Here is a 21168-nt window from a genome sequence, read left to right as displayed (position 1 = left end):
TTGAGGAAAATGCGGTCATATTTTATAAAAAGCAGGGTATTGAACATAATCTTGAGCAGAATGATTTCTGTTTAATAATTATGAATAAATCACAGACATATATGTTAGAGAAGTTTGGTGAAAACATAATTGCCATCGATTCAACACATGGTTTAAATGGTTATAACTTTGAACTTACAACATTAATGGTTGTGGACGAATTTGGCGAGGGGTTTCCATGTGCATGTATGTTCACAAACCGACAGGATACATTTATACATAAGCTTTTTTTTTTGAAAAACTTAAGGATGCTCTAGGACATACAATTACTCCTAAAACTTTTATGTCTGACATTACGGGGGTATTCTACAACGCTTGGCAGCAAGTAATGGGCAAACCTGGTTATCAATTATATTGTGCATGGCACATTGACCGTGCGTGGCAACAAAATTTATCAAAAATATCCAGCAGTGACAAAAAAAAGTGGGTGTATAAAACTTTGAAATATTTGCAATATATTCCAGAGACAGAAAAATTTCAAAGCAGTTTAATTAACAACTACGTAGAGTTTGCAAAATATTTTAAGAATAAGTATAGTACTAATTCCAAACTTTGGGCAGTCTGCTATAGGCGAGAATGTGGAATTAATACCAATATGTACCTAGAGTCTATGCACAAGACAATAAAATACTTTTAATTGCAAGGTACAACTGTAAAACGATTAGATAAAGGCTTACATGCGGTTTTAAAATATATTCGAGATAAAGTTGTTGATAGAATCATAAAAAAACTAAAGGTAAGCATACTAAACGCATTTCTGCAATTGTTTCAAAACATCGTCAAGCAAAAACATTAGGTATCTTTTGAGGTAAATCAGAATGAAAATGAAACGCTTTTATCAACATTTGGTGATGATAATACCACTTATACTGTTACAAAAGTAAACGACATTTCTTGTTGTGAATTACAGTGCAAATACTGCAGTATATGTGTGCACGTTTACCAATGTTCGTGTGTAGATTACTTTTTAAATAACACAATATATAAACATATACACTACGTAGGATTACATAATAATAAACCACCGACAGTATGAAAATTGTAATATTGAAGTTGAATCTATGCAGAAAAAAGTTTTTACTTTGCTAACAAATATATCTGAATAAGTAAGAGAATCTTCAAATGTAAAGGTTGCAAATCTTCAACCAAATCAAAGGTTGAATCTTCAAATTTACAAGAATGTTGCAGCTATTTAAAAAAGGCTTCTTTAATATTAAATGTTGAAGCTAATAATGTGTCGCTGTCGCTACCCAATACTGTTAGATCTGAACCTACAAACAAGAAAATTTAGAAGCAATTGCAGTTTTTCTCTACAAAGATGAAACAAAAACTTAAAAAAACTTTTGTCAAAAAGCTAAATATGGATGAAAAACAGTTAATTTCGGATGTGTTAAATACACGTCCGTACATTAGCTCAAATGTGGATAACGATCACAAATATTGTAAAAGTACTACCATAAATAATTTTTACAACAAAAATTGTTTTAAAATTCCATAAAATGAAATAAAATTCAAGTTTTTCAAAACCTGCTTCATTTTATAGTCAACTTTTCTGTAACTCCCTATGAATTTGTCCCTGTTAAAAACAACTATGAATTTTTTCCTTGTCTTAAAACAGGTAAAAGTTAATGAAGAATAACTTTCGCTTAAAATAAAATAATTGAGTTTCTTAGCACAGTCTCCGTGGACACATTGTAAATAATAACTTAGTAATTTTTAGAATATACTAATCCCGATGGCTTATAACTTAATATTTTTGTTTTTGAAAAAGCCTTCACTTGCAACAAACGTTTGAATTGCGCGCGGTTTTAAGTAAAGATACCAACCTGTAGCCAACCAGCACGGAGAGCTCTCGATAGCCGCTCCTCTTATGGAGGCCATACACGTTGGGCCTTCCCAGAGATATGTAAGACATATCACTGGACTCCCTTCCATATCACTGGGCCTTTCTACATACTCTGTTGGGGTGTATACTGGGGTATATACTCTGTTCCTAACAGGCCTCCTTAATAATAACTGATTAGTAGTAACACAGAATACTAAGTGATTAGTATTCTGTGGTAGCAATTTATTGTCACAGAGCAAGAAATAATTCTGTGACTTCATGAAGACCACAAATTATGTTCAATTTTACTGTGTTGGTACGACTGATAAAATTTATTTCCATCTGTGGTTCCATCTCAATAACCAACAGTGCTGCCACTTCTAGTGATTTATCACTAGATCCACGGATTTTTATGAGTGTTAAAAAGTCTGTAATTTATTGCAATAATCTGTACAAAAAATGATGAAAATTTTTGGTAATTTTAATTATTTAAACGTCGGCAAATACAGAAGTGGCATCATCACTAATATAAAAATCTTTGATGTTTTTTATTATTAATTTACTTAATGGCTCAATAAAATAAAAAATACAACGAATAATATGTATAGAAAAAAATGATTGTTGAACAATTCAATAAAAAAAACACTTTCGTAAAATTTTAGGAACGATAATAGTATAATAGTATATATACCAATACTATATTTATAATATACTTATACTTTATATTACGATAATATACCATATTTACTATACTAAATTATACAGTTAAAATAAAGATAATATAACTGTATAAAAATGGTGCACTCTAAATACTGGAGAATTACAATTCTAACCGTTTGCCGTTTACGTTACACCTTTTGCAACTTATTTTTTAATTTGTTTGAAAGCAAAATGTCATTATATTCATATCTTATTTAAATTATGACATTTTATTATTGTATATATTAAAATATATTTATATTTTTATGAATTAGATTACGAGAATTTCTTCTGATTTGTTTCATTATTTTTCTTAAAAATCACGTACTTTTGGCTGCAGAATAAACGACAGCACTGCCAAGCTTGAAATTCGAGTTCCCCTCCTACCTTCCGCCAGATGCTGCTATCAGAGGTTTTAGACATTTTAGTTTCATTAATGTAAATGAAAAAGCAGAGAAAAAGCTTTCCTATCTGAAATTCGTGTTATTAAAACATTAAAATAAGTTCTAAAAGGTATTTGGATGAGAAATGTACCAAGATAATAAGAATTCAATGACATAATTTTGTTTAACAATCAGGTAATATTAAAATAACGTAGTATTGCTCACAGAATGAGATAGGGGGCATTAGGAAGCCATCTTGTTTAATTTTAAGTACTTGGATCTTTAATAATTTTTAACATCTTTTACAATTTTTAGAATATAATAATTTATTAAAGTATAATAATGTTATTTTGATACTGTTGCAGTTATATTTCAATTTCGTTGTTTTGTTTTATCTCTTTAAAATTAATATATTTTGATGCCAAATAAACAAAACTAATAATCTTGTTATTGGATGTTTTAGATCAGTCAAGTCCATCTGTGTATTGGGATTGAACAAATATTAGGCTTATCCTACATATTGTAGTGTAATTTTGGGTTTTATAAACCCAGACTTTTTATATTGGACAGTAAATATGACAGAAACCATAAAATCAAACAATAATCACCTTATGGGACTACCCAACACAGTGTAAGTATTCTGATTGTTCATTTTTATTGCTTGTTAAAAGTTTTCTAGGTAAATATTAGCCTGTGTATAGCCTAACAAAGAAAATTTGACTTTAAAATTGTATTCCTTAGTTTGTATCTTTGTGATTTTTTAACTATATGTGCTAATAAATTATTGTACATCTATTTTAGTCCTTGTGCATCATATATCAACTTATAAAATACCGAGTGAGAATTTAAAATCAATTTTAAACCTGTGGCAGTCCATACCAATAACATTTTTTTGAAATTTTTTGTGACTACTAATTGCACTTTTTTTAATATCAGGTATCAGAATACCTGCCTAACTATTTGCCTTTACCTTTAATTTAGATTAGCATCAAAAAACATTTTACTCTGCTTTTAATTTCTTGATAACATAAATATCTAATTCTATTGAAATTTTTTAATTGTGGAGGAGAGTTTATTTTTTTTAATATAAAATTTTTGATGGAGTAATTAAAGGAGTAGCAGTAGTTGTTATTTAGGGAAAATGAAACCTGTGAAAGAAATTTAGCATAGAGTAGTAAATATATATTATAGCATGGCCTAAAAAATATATAATACATTACACAACAAAGTTGCTAGCTTAAGTGAAAAATTGCCTTTTTGGATTTTTTTTTCTGTAGATAAATCAACAGTTCATTTAAAAATTGCATCAAGAATAAATGTACCTAAGTACCAATAATACTCATAATATCTGATAATGACAAAACAACATGTAATAAGCACACTTTGTCAATATTTTACCAGTAGGCACCTATCTAATAAGGAATCTTATGTAGTATTGAAATTTTAGTTATCAGCTGCATACTGCAACATAAATAATATTCCTCAGGGTGAGTCAGTGCAGGATCCACTATAGCCCTCCATCTTCTATGATCTTGTGCTTCTATTTCCCATTGTTATACCCTAATCCTAGATAAATCGGCTTTAACATCATCCTTCCATATCTGGGACAGCCTACTGATCTACTGTCTGGTTTCTCAAAAAACACTGTCTTTAGCACTATGTCTTCTTCTGATCTTTCCGCATGACCTGACCATCTTGTCCAGTTAGCTTTTATATACCTTACAGACCAATTCAGTATTGCGGTGCCTTCTCCACTCTCCAAATATTCTGAAAACCCTTTCAAATATCAGCAACTTATTTATTTTCTTGTTAGCAGCTCAGATCTTAATAATGATGATAGGGAGTATAATGCTCTATTCCTCTCAGCTATCCTTGCTGAGATCTCTTTTTGTATGTGGTTGTCATCTGTGATTACTGTTCCCAGATATTTAAACTCTTTCAAGTTAATAATCTAACCTTTGTTAATTGGTAATATGGGTTCACAAATTTGTGGATCTTTTACTTGCTGTTTTATTCGCTCCGTGCGTGACTGACCCCACACCTACCGCCTTCATCTGACAGTTTTGGACCTACCAATTTTCAGGTTAAACATATGACATATATTTGACATTGTTAAATACATGAGAAATTGACAATTATTAATAATTAACTTTTTAATTATATTTTTTCAGTTTATGTACAAAATAAATGTAGTATTAAAAACTGGGTTTCTCAAAATTCATCATAATATATCTTTTCAACCATAAACGGAAAAGAAAGGGAAAAATCTAGTACTGGCAAATCAAGTTTTTTACCTGAAAGAGCATATATTTAAAAACAGTAATAGTAAAAGTTATGATATAAAAGCTAAAGTCATCAGGCACTCTGCAGTTAGCTTGAAACCTTATAAAATATCATTTAAGGTAAATTAAACTTAAACTTACCAACACTTGAGTCAAGGAGGACATTGTTAGATTTATGTTTCTTACACAAAGTTATCAATGCTTTTATAGATTGTCCTCAACTCTTATCGCTTGTTAGTCTTAAAGTTCCTAGTAGAAGCAACAGACAATCAGAAATCTTTTCAGTGCCATTTCACCACACTAATTATGGTATCAATGAACCAACTACACGATTGGTCCGGAGTGCTAATAGCCTACCAAGACAAATGGATATTTTTGACTCCAAAATTAGTTTGTTTAAAAAACAACTAAAAAGTATCTTACAATAAGTTTGTTGTACATCTATATTATTCTTATATGTTTGTATTATTCTGAGGTGTTTGTTATTTTAATAATTTATTGTTGTTAACGTGTAACTTTGTAAAACTTGTGATTGTTATTTTAATAATTTATTGATTGTAAGATGTAACTTTGTAAAAATTGTAAGTAAATGGATGCCGTATATAAATAAATAAATTATTTAAATTTTTTCTATTTCAATTGCATAAAAATGAAGTTATGTGATATTTACTTTTTCATATTAATAGCATGGATCCATCTTTTTCTTTTCTCTAATTTATATGTAACCTTGGGAACCTATAAAAACTACACTTACTATTTTTGCTATTATTAGCACAATTAAATACGCAATATGTATTTTCACACATTTTTGATAAAATTTATGCGTAAAAAGGTAGGTCCAATTTTGTCATATTTCACCGCTACGCACGCTGGCATCGTTTCAAAGTACTCCTACCATGGTCACGCACGGAGCGAATAGATGGATCTTAGAAATAGAAACTTTTATTTTTTTCAGTATAATCATGTTTATTTATAATTAAGTGTATATACTTGGTGAATTTTGTTGTTTTCCTTTATTCCTTTTACTGGCAGCAATACCCATATAGGTATTTCTATGAATTTTCATGTATTTTTTATATTATCCACTACTCACTGGAAGCACAGTAAGAGTAATTTTCAATATTATAGAATACTGTAGGATATCTTGTTATATTCCAATCCCTATTAGAAACAGTTGTAATACATATTTCAAATTTTGCTAGTGTAGAAATCAATTTTTTGTAGACCCATGAAAAAGAAACTGGTAGATTCCAGTATATTTAAGTAAGGGGGTAGAGTATTTTTTTTGAACTTTTAAAATTTTTTAACTTTTCATAGATATTTTAGCAGGAAGCATGTCACTATATGGGCTTGCAATAGATAATACTGTGTGAGCATAAAAACAAACAGTAGGCGGTACTGTAGACTAGCCCTTAGCTTCATACAATGTTTCTGTATTTTTAAATAGAAAAAGAAAAGAAAAGAAAATATAAAACATTTCAAAAATCAAAATAACAAATTATAGTCAGTTTTGACATTTTGTATACCTAATGGCCACTCTCTTGCTAGGTACACAAATGGACTCTACTGCTGTGACTATAAATATGAAAATTTTTAAAATGTTTTACTAATTGTATTTATATGAAATATTTAAAAATATCAAGTTATATTAAAAAAAGTTGAACAGTAGGTGGTACTGTAAATTAGTGGGGAGCTTCATACTATGTTGTCTGTATTTTTTAAAATTTAAATAATATATTTAAAATTAAGTAAAGTAATTTTATTTTTTATTTTTTTTATATTTTAAAAAAATTCAATAAATTATTGTTTGCTTCTAAGGCTACCTGTTAACAAAGCAAACATTGTTTACTTATGACAAACCTGTCAAATTCAGACCAAATATTAATAATAACTCTCTTTACTTAATCAGTAGACCCATTTGTACCTTTCAGTGTTGGGCCATTTAAAATATAGTTCATTAAATAACAATATTTGACAGTCTTCTAAGGTGTTCTAGCTCTTAACAAACTTTCTCCATTCCTTCCTATTGGATGCCATCTGTGTTGCTTCCTGTTAAGTCTTACCCTTACTCTGCAGTATCTGCGAGGTGTCACTTTTCTATTCTTTAATGGGTCTTCCTCTTCTGTTCTTCCCTATTGATTTGGCGTCCCACACACTTTTTACTTGTCTATTATTGTCCATCCGGGTTAGATGTCCTAACCATGCCAATTTTTTCTCCTTGATTGACTCGAGTATCGGTTTAATTTACTGTATTTGTTTTCATGTATATACTCTTTGTTGCTTATATCAGTTCTTCACTTACTTGTTTCTTCTTTAGGCTTTCCCATATATCTTTTCTTTTGACTGAGTCAAATGCTTTTTCCATGACTATAAAGCTCAGATATATTTCTTTATTTTTCTTTAAGGCTTTTTCTATTACTTGTTGCATGGTGAATATATGGTCTTGTGTGTTGTGTCCTTTCCTGAATCCACTTTGTACATCCTCTAATTTATGTTCTATTTCTTTTCTAATTTTCCTTTCTATTATGGTTTCGTATACTTTTGCTGCTACACATAGTAGTGATATACCTCTATAGTTCCTACAGTCTCTTGTGTTTGCTTTCTTGTATATAGGTATAATTACTGCTTGTCCATTCTCCGGGTATTACTTTTCTCTTCCATATTAGGTTATATATGTATAACAATTTTTCTTTTGCTTTTACTCCTATGTATTTCATCATTTCTGGTGCTACTTCATCGCTTCCTGGTGCTTTTCCAATCTTTATCTTTCTTATTGCTTCTTCCAGTTCTTCTTTTTCTATAGTTTCTGGATTTTCTGTGTTTCTCATGGATACTCTCTTGTTATGGCTTTCTTTCTCCATTGTATTCGCTTGATTTCCATTCAGTATCAGCTTAAAATGTTCCCTCCATCTTTCCATTATTGTCTTATCGTCGTTTATTATTGTTCCTTCCTTATTCATTATGTTTCAGTTTCGTTTTTTTGTTGCTTCTTAGGTTTTTCAGTGTTCTGTAAAATAATTTTACGTTTCCTGTGCTGTTTTCTTCCATTTTTTCCCCGAATTTTTCCCAACTTTTCTTTTTCTCTTTGTTAACTATCTCTTTCTTAACTATCTCTTTAACTTTTGTTCTTTGTCTCTTATAATTTTCATATTTTTGTTGTGTTTTGTCTTGTATGTATTCTTTCCATAATTTCTTCTTTTCTATTATTTCACTTTTCACTTCATCGTTCCACCAAGATGTTTGTTTCCTTTTGTTGTTATTTCTTGTGGTTCCACATATTGATTTAGCTGTTTTTATCATCGCATTTTTAAATTTTCCCCATTCTTCTTCTATTGTTTCTGTTATTTCATGTTCATTGTCCATCTCTTTCTCTAGTCCTTCTTAGTATCTTATTCTCGTTGTTTCTTCCCTTAGTTTATAAATTTTTATTATTTCTTTGTGTTTTCTGTTTATGTTCTCATTTCTTTTTATTTCTTTTCTTTTGCTTTTGAATGTGGTTTCTAGTAGATAGTGGTCACTACCAATTTCATAACTCCTTTTTACCCTTACGTCTCTTATCCAGTTCTTCTCTGTTTTTTGCACTATAGTATAGTCTATAATTGATTGTTTGTCTCTTCATTTGACTTCTCTTGTGATCTTGTGTATCCTTTTATGTTGGAAGTGTGTGTTCATAATCACCAGGTTATTGTCTAGACAGAATTCGAATAGTAATTTTCCATTTTTGTTTAGTTTTTCCTCCCCATAAGGTCCGATGACATTGTTCCATTTTTCTGTTTCTTTCCCCACTCTACTGTTCATGTCTCCTGTGATCATAATTTTCTCTGTACAATAATTTATCACTTCTTGTAATTTGTCCCAGAATTCATTCTTTTCGTTTTTTGTTGCGTCTTCATCTGGTCCATAGCATATGATTAGGTTTGTATTGGTTTCCTCTGTATCCATATCCATGTCTACTCATAGTATACGTTCGTTGTAATATATCCAATTTTTTATTTTGTTGATACTCTCCTTCTTTATCATGCACGCTACTCCTGCCTGAGCTCTCTTCGTGTCTTCCACTCCACTGTATATTAGTAACATTACGTTTTCTAATATTATTGATCCTTTTCCTTTTTTCTTTGTCTCTGTTATAGCTACTATTTCAATGTTCTTATCTCTAATTTCTTCCCCCAGTTCTATTTCCTTCCCATTTATACCTCTCACATTCCATGATGCCATTTTGCAAATTGTTTTGTTCTTTTCTGTGTTTAAGTTGTACTTCAATTTGTTTTTACTTCCGTTTGTGTTATTATCTTTAGATCTGCTCATGTCCCTGTTCTGTGCCTGTTTTGTTTCTCGGTCCGTCATTGTGTTTTCTTCAGCTAGTTTTTTGAACCAGTCGGTTCTGTATTGTATGTTATTTTTTCTATCTGGCTTATTTTTTGATTCCATTTCCACTTAATGCCTTCAATAACTATGAAACCATATCCAATTTTTGTCCTTTTCCCATTAGTCTTTTCATCTTTTGCTATCTTCCTAAGATTTCTTTGTATTTCTATCTCTTTTAATGTTAGGTCACATTCTATATATAGTTGCTTATAGTTTATTAGTTTGCCCTTGGCTATTTTCATTTTATCTTCGAATTTTTTACATTCGATAACACACATTGTTTCATTTATCTTTTGTACCCTATTTATTTCCGATTTTACTCCCATTTTTGTTTCTATGAAGTTCTCCAGTTGCTCTGCTTCTATTGTGTCTATTGGTAAGCCTCTCATTATTAGGTTATTTTTCTTCTTTTCTTTCTGACATGCTTCCAAGGCTTCCATTAATAATAAAATATAAATAAATAACTTATTAAAGTGCAACAAATTTAAGTTTGGGAATGTGACGTGGTGTTTAGCGCAGGTGGGCGGACTGTTTCTACCGGTGGCGTACGGAAACAGGTAGATTTAAAATAATTTTTCACAAGTATATCCAATTAAGTTAAGAATAAATTTGTTAATTTTTATATTCATAGTTCTTAATCATTATGAAGTTTATAGTTGGTTGCACTCGAAAAATAATGAGTAAAATATTAGGAGTACTTTAACAAATAACAAATTCCTCAATACTTACAATTTATTAACATTACGCCGAAAGGAAGGGTTTCAATAATACATAAAAATAAGTAGTTTATTTTAACTAATTAAGTAACATATTTATCTGTCTAAACCAGAAGTTAGTAAGTTAGTTATGATTCCTCGCATGATTATAAGATCTCTATTCCTGCATTTCAATCACTATCTTCATCCTCAGAAAAGCTTTCTTCTAATAGAACTCCTCTAATAACACTCCTGAAAATTGAGTTTTTGCTATATTTTCAACATCATTTATATTAAATGTTGTATTATTAGTTGTCACTCTACCTTTTACAAAGCCCATATTTTTTCGATAGGGTTTAACTCCGGATGATAGGGAGGCAAACGAAGAACTTTATGTCCATGATGTTTTAGCTCAAAGTATAATACATAAAAAATGTCAATCTTATCGTACAAATTATTTTAGAGGATTTTTCAGAGAATTAAAATAATCAAATAATTAAAAAATTTCGTAAAAAGCTTATCGTTTAGCTATTAACGACTGTCTACGAAACTAATAACGAGGAAAAGGTCGTTCAGCAAAAATACAAAATGATTATTTTATATATATATATAGATTATTTTATATATATATATATATATATATATATATATATATATATATATATATATATATATAAAATAATCATTTTGTATTTTTGCTGAACGACCTTTTCCTCGTTATTAGTTTCGTAGACAGTCGTTAATAGCTAAACGATAAGCTTTTTACGAAATTTTTGTCAAAAATAGAATTTGATTTATTATGAAACTTTAAAAGTAATTATGGCTTACGTTACTTTTATTATTATAACAATTGAGTTTTTAATTATAAATATGCACCTGAATCAAAAATTCACACGCACATTAACGCACATATCGTTAGGTACAAAGTCTCTCCTCCAGCATAAACAATAATCAGCGTTTTGCCCTTAGAAATCGGTTTCTTCAGATCAAAGTTTTTCCACTTTGATCTGTCCAGTGATATGGCTGCTGTGTACCTATATCATCGGTATAAATTATGATTCTACCCTCGAATCAAAATTGAATTAGCTGCTTTAAATATTCTATTTATTTTAAACGAATACAATAACTTTTTATTAGGACACTCCTAGTGTCTTTGGATTTTCCATTGTCTTCGGATTTTCGCCACCTGCAATTTGTTCGAGATGATTTGAAGAGTATCTGTTCAAATCTTGTTCCTGTCTTTTTAGAAGTTATATTGTTAAATAACTATTATTAATAACTAAAATAAACACACTATAGATACACTAAATGACTTAATAATACACTAATTACTACTACCAATATACTAAGCATTAATCTGAAAAAAAATTAATAAAATATCCAACACGACCAAATCAACAAGTCAAACACTCTCTGCGATACGTACTTCTCAAACTACGACACTGGCAAGCAGTACACTGGTGGTTTCCATGGTAACAATAGTAAACACGATTCACTGCGCATCGTCGAGGTATGAGTCATATTCCCAAACTTAAGTTTGTTGCAGTATATCACTTGATAATAAATTTAATTATTATATAAGTAAACTAAATATGTTTAAAATTTATAATTGTATTTATATGAAATTATTTTAAAACGAGAATTACTATAAAAATTTAAACAGATGATTCAATGTTTTCATTAATCAGATGACATTTATGACTTTTATTAAATTTTGACAATTGTTATAAATTGAATTATTTGAGTGAGATATTCTTTTGATTTTTTACTTCTCATTTAATGTCATATTTTGTTAGTTATTTTATGCAGTTTTTAATTTAAACCTGCTTAGAGTAAATATATGATCACTAGAAACGAATTGATTGAGAGTAGTGAATCAATGTCAAGAACCGCCATTCTATGACACTACCCTTGACGACACCTTCTCGTGGCGCTAGTTCCATGGCGGTCGCCTCAGCAATTTACTGTAGACAAAAAAAAGTAATAATAACGCAAGTATAAGAGCTTTGCTTCGAAAAATAAGCCTTTTTTAAACACATTTTTCTCAGAATAATTTTTTTTCAAGTCAGTGTTTACTGTATCTTAAAAAATAATTGATACAATGTCGATATATTGTCAATTTTTAAACACAAAATTTTCGAAAAAAGAAAAAAATTAATCTTTTTTTCTTCTAAAATAAAAAAAAAACGATAAAATGAACAATATATCGATGTCGCGACCTAGGGCAACTCATAAACTAACAAAATCTTTTTGATTTTTTGTCAACAGATGATCCAGTTTTGTTCGATGAATACTGCAAAGTAACTTTTTTTTCATCTTGGAAAATTAGCTGCCATTTTCATAAATTTTTAATATTTTTGTACCAACATTTCAGATAATACTCTTGAAATGTTGTACTATAATGTACCAATGTTACAAATAAATTTATACTAAACAGCTTAAAAAAAAATCTTGAAAATATGTTTAAAATATTGAAAATAAACCCTGCCCCCTAAACTTAAATTTAAAACATTCTTCAAGCAACTATATATTTCATTTTTTTTTTCAAATACCGTAGCAACCTTGGCAGATATCTCCTTTCAGTTGATGTTGTTTTGACACAATTGTAATTTTAAAATTTCGTGGTAACTATTTTCTTGAGAACCTTGTAACATGTTATTAAACATTTTTCTTATCTACTCATGGAACACTGAAATCCCATCCTCAATTAGTTATTAAGCTTTCAACATATGCATACATATTTTACATATATTTTGTATTTTCAAAATTTTTGGTAGTTTTATGGAAAGTTTAAATTTAATAAGTTTACATTAAAATAATTGTCTTTTGTGTTGGACCATTACAGCTAAGAATATTGTAATAGCCTACATTCTATATAATAAACAAATATTTTCAAAACAGATCAAAAAATTATTATACTACACCAAACTTATTGCGTTTTTTCCTTTTGTCATCTAACATTTGAAAAAAAATCAATAATTTATCAACTCTACAAACTGCATTAATTGCAAATTTGTATTCAAGTCAATTACTTTATATTTGACTAGCGTGCTCTCGTCATAGTGAATTATTGATAGGATACAATAACTATAAACTTTATTGGGTCTATCTGGTTTAAAATTAAATTATATAGAATATCTTTAAAAATGTTTGCTCATGAATATGTCCCTTACACTGCTTAAAGCGCACATGTGCGCCCTCTCATTTTATTTGTAAAATGCGTATGGCGCACTTAAATGTCCTATGTATATGGTCATCTATCCAATATTTAAAGACGACACCGTTTCAGGAGATAAAGAAAACTTTGTCCGCATTTTGTTAAAGGTAACTTCTATTCATAGATGGCGTCGCTGCTCAGTGAATCCGTAGTCGGTTTTCCGTAACCGTAAAAAATAGACGAGGGGATGAGAAAATTAAACCACTGCCAATCGTTCAATATAATAAATATATGGACAGAGCAGATCTTCAATACCAAATGTCTATTTATCATCCGCTGACACACAAAACTTTACGTTGGTTAAAAAAAAATTGGTATACATCTGTTTCAGCTATATTTGCAAATTCCACAATTGTGTAATAAGCACCACGGAAATAACAAGAAAATGTCGTTTTATAAGTTTCGATTGTCAATAATTAAAAAGTTATTACCAGAAAAATGTCAAGAGGCAGAAGCACCTTCTGGTTTAAACCACACACCTTCAAACATTGAGTTACATACTGAACATGGTAAAACTATTAGAAAAAAATATCGGACATGCAGTAAAAAAATGAGATACAGAAAGATACTATTTATCATTGTTAAGAATGTCACGATAAACCTGCCTCTGCTTAGGTAACTGTTTCAGATATCCTATATCAATATAGAAAGACATTATCAAAAACTTAATATTTTGTATAGGTACTTTTATTTTACATTCTTATATTCCTGTTATGAGTAAAAATTTTGCTTGGATGAAAAAAAAAATGTATTTAATACTAAATACAAAAATTTGTATTAAAGCTCAAAAGTGCGTACTCCGCATTTTTATAAATAAATTCTCTGAAAACTGCGTGCAGCACACATGTACGTCTTACAAAAATTCAGAAGAAAATTATTATAGTTGGTTTTATATGTGTACAAAAATCAATGGCATGTTTCGCGTTTAGTTTTAAAAAACTACTGCCGCACTGGTCTGCGGTATGCATTTATTTGACGCAGCAAAAGGATTAAAATATATTTAATAGTTTATTGTGTTAATATGAAAATGTAAGACTAAGACATTATAATTAAAAGTAACAGTCTCACCATCTACTATCGGCAGGTTATTACTCTACGAATTATTTCGATACAAAAGGTAAAATACTTGATCTCCACTTCGGAAATCGTTCTCAAAATACAAACATTAATGTGGAGATTGAAACGCCAATAAACTTATTTTAACCTTCAATTGTGGCTTATTCCCATTAAAATAGTAATTACTTTAAAATGTCACAAGAAAATAGCTTCAGAACAAGGTTAAATACTGTACTATACTATTTTGCTACTTTGTTTTAGATTATATTATTTTGCTTAAATTATTAACCATAAATAGTAATTAGTGTTGCTTAACCAACACTAATTACTATTTTTTCACTGGCTATTACATTTTGATGGCAAACTCAATAGTTTGGAGTCAGTTTAGAGTGATTACTACTACTATTACTAGATTACTACAAATATTTTCTTTGTTCTTTACACATAGATTATAATTTTGAATCTTATTCAACTCATGAAGGTAGATCGGCTCAACTCTAAATACACGTTTTTTTTTAAATCAAATTTAGATAACAGTATTAATTGTCTTCTGCATTTAACCAGTGTCTTTTTTTGGATGACGCATATGTCGGTATCAACATCCCGTTACCCTGGTAGATAGCTTCTTCAGGAACAGGGAAATGCTGTTGGTCATGATAATTCAAGTACTCAATGCATTCATAGGTGAAAACTAACAGAGGATGAATTCACACATAGTAACTCAAAATACTCAATGTTAGCAGATGTATTAATCCACAACTTTTATGTCTGGATATTGTAGCGTGATTAAATAAAACGAGCGGTTCGAATTTATATAAACATCGGTAAGATAGTTTCGAAACAAATTCAGATTTCTGCTTTAATCTGGAGCCTTCTAAAAATTGCAAGACATGACCAGACGATGATAAAGGTGTTAAAGAACGGCTATGAATAACTATTCTGATGAGCTTTATTAAAGCGAAATACGTATCAATAGATACATAGACGCTTTTAACGTGAAATAGAATATTTTCTGTCTTTTTCATTTTCATTATATAAACATATTTATTTATAACTTTACAGTTCGGTAGTATCTTAACGACTAAACTCACTCCTAACAACGTTACATATATATATAATAAAGTTACTTTTCGAGAACATTCTGGCGTTGTCCCACCTCTAATTGTCTCCCGTCCGAAGGACGGGCGCTATTGACATGCCGACTCTAGCGTTTTCTAGATTCGTCCTTCTAAGAATTATGACGTATCGGAGATGGGCTATTTCGTTACACTGCTCCCCTCTTAAATCTGATCGTCCCGATCAGCAACTCATCTACAGGACTCTCCAGCTCTGCATGAACCCTTTAGAAAGAAATAACAGTCTACTGACTTTGAAGGATACGATCTCATCGGGTTAATGCAACACACAGTAATTCGTACGCCGGTTTCTCGGAAGATCACTTCAAGCATGCTTCTGACAATCTTCCAGTCCAGATTATCTAATGCATGGCCTATTTTGGGTAAGGCCAAATTCTTGATGTCGTAATTGCACACAATTTTCTTCAAATTAGTTAGAGCACGCCATATATCCTCGTAGCTTGCCCTGTCTGTATAAATCATATACAGCACCATATACGGTCACCATATACAGCAAAGATCGAGAACCATCTTCTAATCTCAGTACTCTTCCAACTTTAGGCTGCTGGTTTTTTAACTCGTCCAAACGACCGAATTCCTTATAAAATACGGATGAGATTCCTTTAGTCATCTCAAGATCTTGGGCAACACAGTGGGCTAGAGAGACGTTATGCGGAACACTAAAAAGATCCTGCTGAACTTCTGTGGTCACGCCGAATCTAGCACTCTTTCTCTCTGCGTAATTTGACATAAATTCATTAAAGCTTGGTCGCCGGTCATCTTTGATCTTATGTTGAAGGGTACGTGCTTCTTCTGTTTCATTTGAACCAGCATATGGTGCAAGACGATTTATGTGAACTACTTTTGGTTTACCTTTCGGCAACTTCTTAATTCGGTACATTACGTCATTTATTTTCTTTTTAATTTCATACGGACCTTCCCATTGTCTTTGCAGTTTGGGAGACAAGCTTCGACGACGTTGTGGATTATAAAGCCAAACAAGATCACCTACTTCATAGCTTTCACTCTTGCATCGAGAATCATATTTATTTCCATCATTCGTCTCTGGAAGTGGACCTGCAATGTCGATTGCTACTCTTTCCATAGGACTACCAACATTGTACTGTTTCATGGGTGCCCTCTTTTTACCAACTGGACCATTACTGGTTGCACACAGTTCACATTTCCGGCACCATCTTCTTACATCATCTTTACAGTTCACCCAATAGAACCGTTCTCGAACCTTTTGCAGAGTCTTCGTAATACCAAAGTGTCCACCTGATGAACCGTCATGCAACTGACGTAAAACTTCTGACACTTTACTTTTAGGTACAATCAACTGAAGCTTAGTTTCTGTACCATCATCGTTCTCAAAGGTTCTATACAGAAGATCATCTTTCAGCACTAGGCAATTCCATTGGCTCCAGTAACACTTGACTTCTGGACTACATGCACTAATGTCTTGCCAAGAAGGTCTTCCACTTCGACGCATCCAATCCAATACTCTTTTTATACATGGATCATCTGCTTGAGCGTCTTGTAGCTGTTGAGGCTGCCATTGATCATTAATGACGGCGGTTCGTCTCACGGGGCAAAGTCGTTCTTCTAATTCAAGACAATGATTACGATTTGCACTGTATGCCCGTCTTGACAGAGCATCATCATTTGAATGACTCTTTCCAGCCCTGTGTTCCATTTGTTCTAGCTTTCTGACTGTTGTATTATTTTCTTGCAATTTACGGCGAATGTGACCTACGTCGCCATCATTCGAACATCTGGTTTCGTGTCTCTTCGGCATCATGGTGCGAACTACTTTCCGTACGATTTCCTCCAGACGTTTCTCGTTTTGTTCGTCGCTCTCTTCAGAGGTTCGTACTCGATAGCTCCCTGAAACTTGACTAGCTGTTTCATGTTCCAAGGCAATAGCGAGCGCTTCATCTAAAACTTTCGGTCTTGCTAGTCGTAAAGCTTTCTGTAGTTCAATGTCTCTTAACCCATTGACGAAGACATCTACAGCGATTTCTTCCAAAACGTTGTCTGGTGCCTCTGGATAGGCCAACAGCGCTATACGAGCAATATTTGCTTCAAATTCTTGCAAACTCTCACTTGCTCGTTGGATTCTACTTCTTATTTGTACTTTGTAGACTGGTTGTAGATGGGCATCTCCGTAACGTTTATCTAGTCGAGTGAACAAGGTCTGGTAACATTTTTCTTGACCCTTAGGAATTGATCTTAGGATATCTGCAGCATCACCTCGTAAAGCAGCAGTCAAGGAAACAGCTTTTTCTTGTTCTGTCCAATGATTGGCTGTCGCAATAGCTTCAAATTGTCTGAGGTATATGGACCAAATAAGACTTTCCATCAAATGGTGACAATTTGAATCTCATATTATGTGTTGTTTCGTCTCTAGGTGATTCTTCTTTCACTACCGGATCTAAGGCTATTGTATTAACTGGTGGTAGCACTTTTGTATTAGTTATCATGCTCTCTAATTGTTTGATCTTCTCTTCTACGTTGTTTACATTCTTCTGTATGTTATCGAATGTTCTTGTGACTTCTTCAAATTTGTCATTGTTTTGATTACATACTTCGTCGAATCTTCTAGACATATTTTCGAATTTCTCGTCGTTTTGTCTAGCTATTTCTTTAATAGTTTGAGACGTTTCATTAAATCTTTCATCATTCTTTCGAGAAGATTCTTCAATCATTTGAGACGTTTCATCGAATCTTTTGGAAACAGTCTCGAATTTATCATCATTTTTTTTTTAGAAGATTCTTCTATCATTTGAGACGTTTCATCGAATCTTTTGGAAACAGTCTCGAATTTATCATCAGTTTTTTTAGAAGATTCTTCAATTTTGTTAGAAGTTTCTTCAATTTTTTTAGAAGTTTCTTCTATCTTCCTTAAAACTGCTTCATCCGCTGACTGAAACTGGAATGTCTCTGGGTCATCTCCATTCTTGTTAAGAACATTCTTCAGTCGTTCTTGGAGGATCTTCTTGGACCCGCTGCAATCTTCATCGCGTTCTTCTAGTTGCTCTCGTAACTGTTTTACTGAGAGTTGTACTAGCAGCATCTTTGGTCAGGCACACACGTACTTTTTAAATGTTCTTTCGTTCAAAGATCACTACCGATCTACGCGGATGTTACCGACGAACAATACTTTTCAAAAGTTCAAAAGTCTTTTTCAAAAGTCACTGCTGAATTTATTTCTTTTTTACTCACACCGTAACACCAACTGTAGCGTGATTAAATAAAACGAGCGGTTCGAATTTATATAAACATATTTATTTATAACTTTACAGTTCGGTAGTATCTTAACGACTAAACTCACTCCTAACAACGTTACATATATATAATAAAGTTACTTTTCGAGAACATTCTGGCGTTGTCCCACCTCTAATTGTCTCCCGTCCGAAGGACGGGCGGTATTGACATGCCGACTCTAGCGTTTTCTAGATTCGTCCTTCTAAGAATTATGACGTATCGGAGATGGGCTATTTCGTTACAATATGTTCCTTACTTGAGATACAGTGACCAATAACCTTTTCACATTTCTTTAGTAGCCTATCTACAAGGGTAGTAAGATGTCGATATGGACCCACATAAAGGTCTCTCAAGAAAGACATTATCCAACTCTGGAATACAATTAATTAATTCTTGATTCAGGCCAGACAAACCACTGATTTCATTTACAAAAGTAAATAATGAAAGGTAATTAAATTTAATGTGCAAGATTAATGAATTTATACCAATTAAAACAGGCATGTAATTGGTTGATTGGAAACTCATGATTAAATACTGCAGTGGTTTTATAATTATGTTTATTACTAAATAGTATATTATACTAAAATAATTGTTTGCTATTTTAGGGATTATGACAATAAGGTGGATGATTTGGGATGGAAAGCAAAACTTAAAATTCCCCCAAAGGATCGGAGAATTCAAACAAGTGTGAGTATTAATATAAAATATATAGTTATGATTCTCAATTTTCACTTTCAGAAAAATATTTATGAAATTAAATATGCAGGCATCTGTTTAAAATCAATGTTACAAATAAGCATATTACATGCATATGAAATTATGTTTATATTTATGTTAATATTGTGAGACAAGAGTTAATATTGTGTAACTAGAGCCATGATTTTTCTTCTGGTTTTTCCTCATACTTTAGAACTGAATTACTAACGAGAGTATTTTAATGTCCTGATTAGGTTTGGTTGTTTTTTTAAAGACAAATCACTGCTATTATTTTTCCAAGTGAAGGTACATTTCTTGTAATTAAATTAATATCCTTCAAGAAAGTCATCCCAGGAACACACATCAAAAATACTGACAATATAATTTTAAAGTCATCTACTTTAAAATGTATAATAAATAGACTTATGTCCGGATTGTCAATATCAGTGAGGCAGATAAAATGTTAAGAACTTCACATCGATATATCTGGCAAATCAATAATGACAGCTACGTCAAAGTTGGCCTGATAACACTTCAGTATATTTATAAGCCGTTAAAAGTATTTGCATTTAAGTTTTATACATATAACAAAAGTTATTTGCAATGGAATTTAAACGTAATAGTCTGATTGCGTTATATTTGGCTGGAAAATCACAACCAGCTATTGTTCGTCGGCTCAAACACCTCAAAGTGAATAACATGTTTGTGTATCGCACCATAACTCGTTATAATGATACTGGTAGCATTGCCAAACGCTATGGTGGTGGACAAAAAAAAAACAGCAACATCACCTGAAATGGTTCGGAAAGTGAAGGCTCAACTTGAGCAAAATCCACGTCGTACTGGTAATCAAATGGCCAAAGAACTGAAAATATCCCAGCGAAGCATGCAACGAATATTGAAAAAGAAGCTCAAGGTCAAGCCTTACAAGTTCCAAAAAGCACACAATCTTACACCAAAGCAAAAAAAAGTTCGGCTTGAAAGAGCAAAGGAGTTGTTACGCCAGCGCGAACGTGGTGAATTTCCGAACATAGTGTTCTCTATTATATGTACCTAACCTAACGCACCTACGAAAGTTTGAGCTTACGAACGGCCACCCGAAGTAATTTCCCATCTCAAGTAATGGTATGGGCAGCTGTAACCGCCGATGGACGCTCTCCAATCGTTTTTATTGAATGTGGTGTCAAATTCAATGCAACTTATTATCGGGAAAAATTTTTGTAGACCATGGACGTTCCAACAAGACTCAGCGCCGTCTCATAAAGCTAGTGTGAACCAAGAATGGTTAAAAAACCATGTTCCACACTTCATTTCATTGATTAAAAAAAATCACAAGAAAATTGAAATAAAGACATGAATAAAATTCAATTAGAATTCAATTAGTAAGTGTTCAAAATGTCCTTCATTTTCACGAATACACAAGTCATATCATTTTTTCCAAAGAATCCATTAATCTTCTAAATGGAGATCAGCTATGATGTCATTAAAAAAGGGATGTTGAATTCTATCTTCCAATTCTTAACGCA

The 21168-nt window shown here is 31.6% G+C and overlaps 1 protein-coding gene and 1 long non-coding RNA gene across 2 annotated transcripts in view; one reads left to right on the top strand and one right to left on the bottom strand.

Moving 5' to 3' along the window:
• Nucleotides 1–1065: 1065 nt before the first annotated feature.
• On the bottom strand, nucleotides 1066–2060 carry LOC140436064 (uncharacterized). The gene is made up of 2 exons (XR_011950249.1): nucleotides 1866–2060; nucleotides 1066–1310 (listed from the first exon to the last, which is right to left on the bottom strand). It is a non-coding gene; the product is annotated as an uncharacterized lncRNA (long non-coding RNA).
• An 890-nt stretch (nucleotides 2061–2950) lies between these two features.
• LOC140437238 (ATP-dependent RNA helicase me31b-like) overlaps nucleotides 2951–21168 on the top strand; it is a 33616-nt gene continuing 15398 nt past the window's right edge. Inside the window, exons 1-3 of the mRNA XM_072526640.1 lie at nucleotides 2951–3141; nucleotides 3410–3577; nucleotides 19552–19633. Coding sequence (XP_072382741.1) covers nucleotides 3522–3577; nucleotides 19552–19633 — 138 coding nt within the window. The 5' untranslated portion in view covers nucleotides 2951–3141; nucleotides 3410–3521. The remainder of the gene's footprint in view (nucleotides 3142–3409; nucleotides 3578–19551; nucleotides 19634–21168) is intronic.

This window comes from Diabrotica undecimpunctata, chromosome 3 (assembly GCF_040954645.1).
Source record: "Diabrotica undecimpunctata isolate CICGRU chromosome 3, icDiaUnde3, whole genome shotgun sequence".
Classification (NCBI taxonomy): Eukaryota; Metazoa; Arthropoda; class Insecta; order Coleoptera; family Chrysomelidae; genus Diabrotica; species Diabrotica undecimpunctata.
The sequence above is the reverse complement of the archived record's forward strand: the minus strand, read 5'-3'. Positions and strand labels throughout refer to the sequence as shown.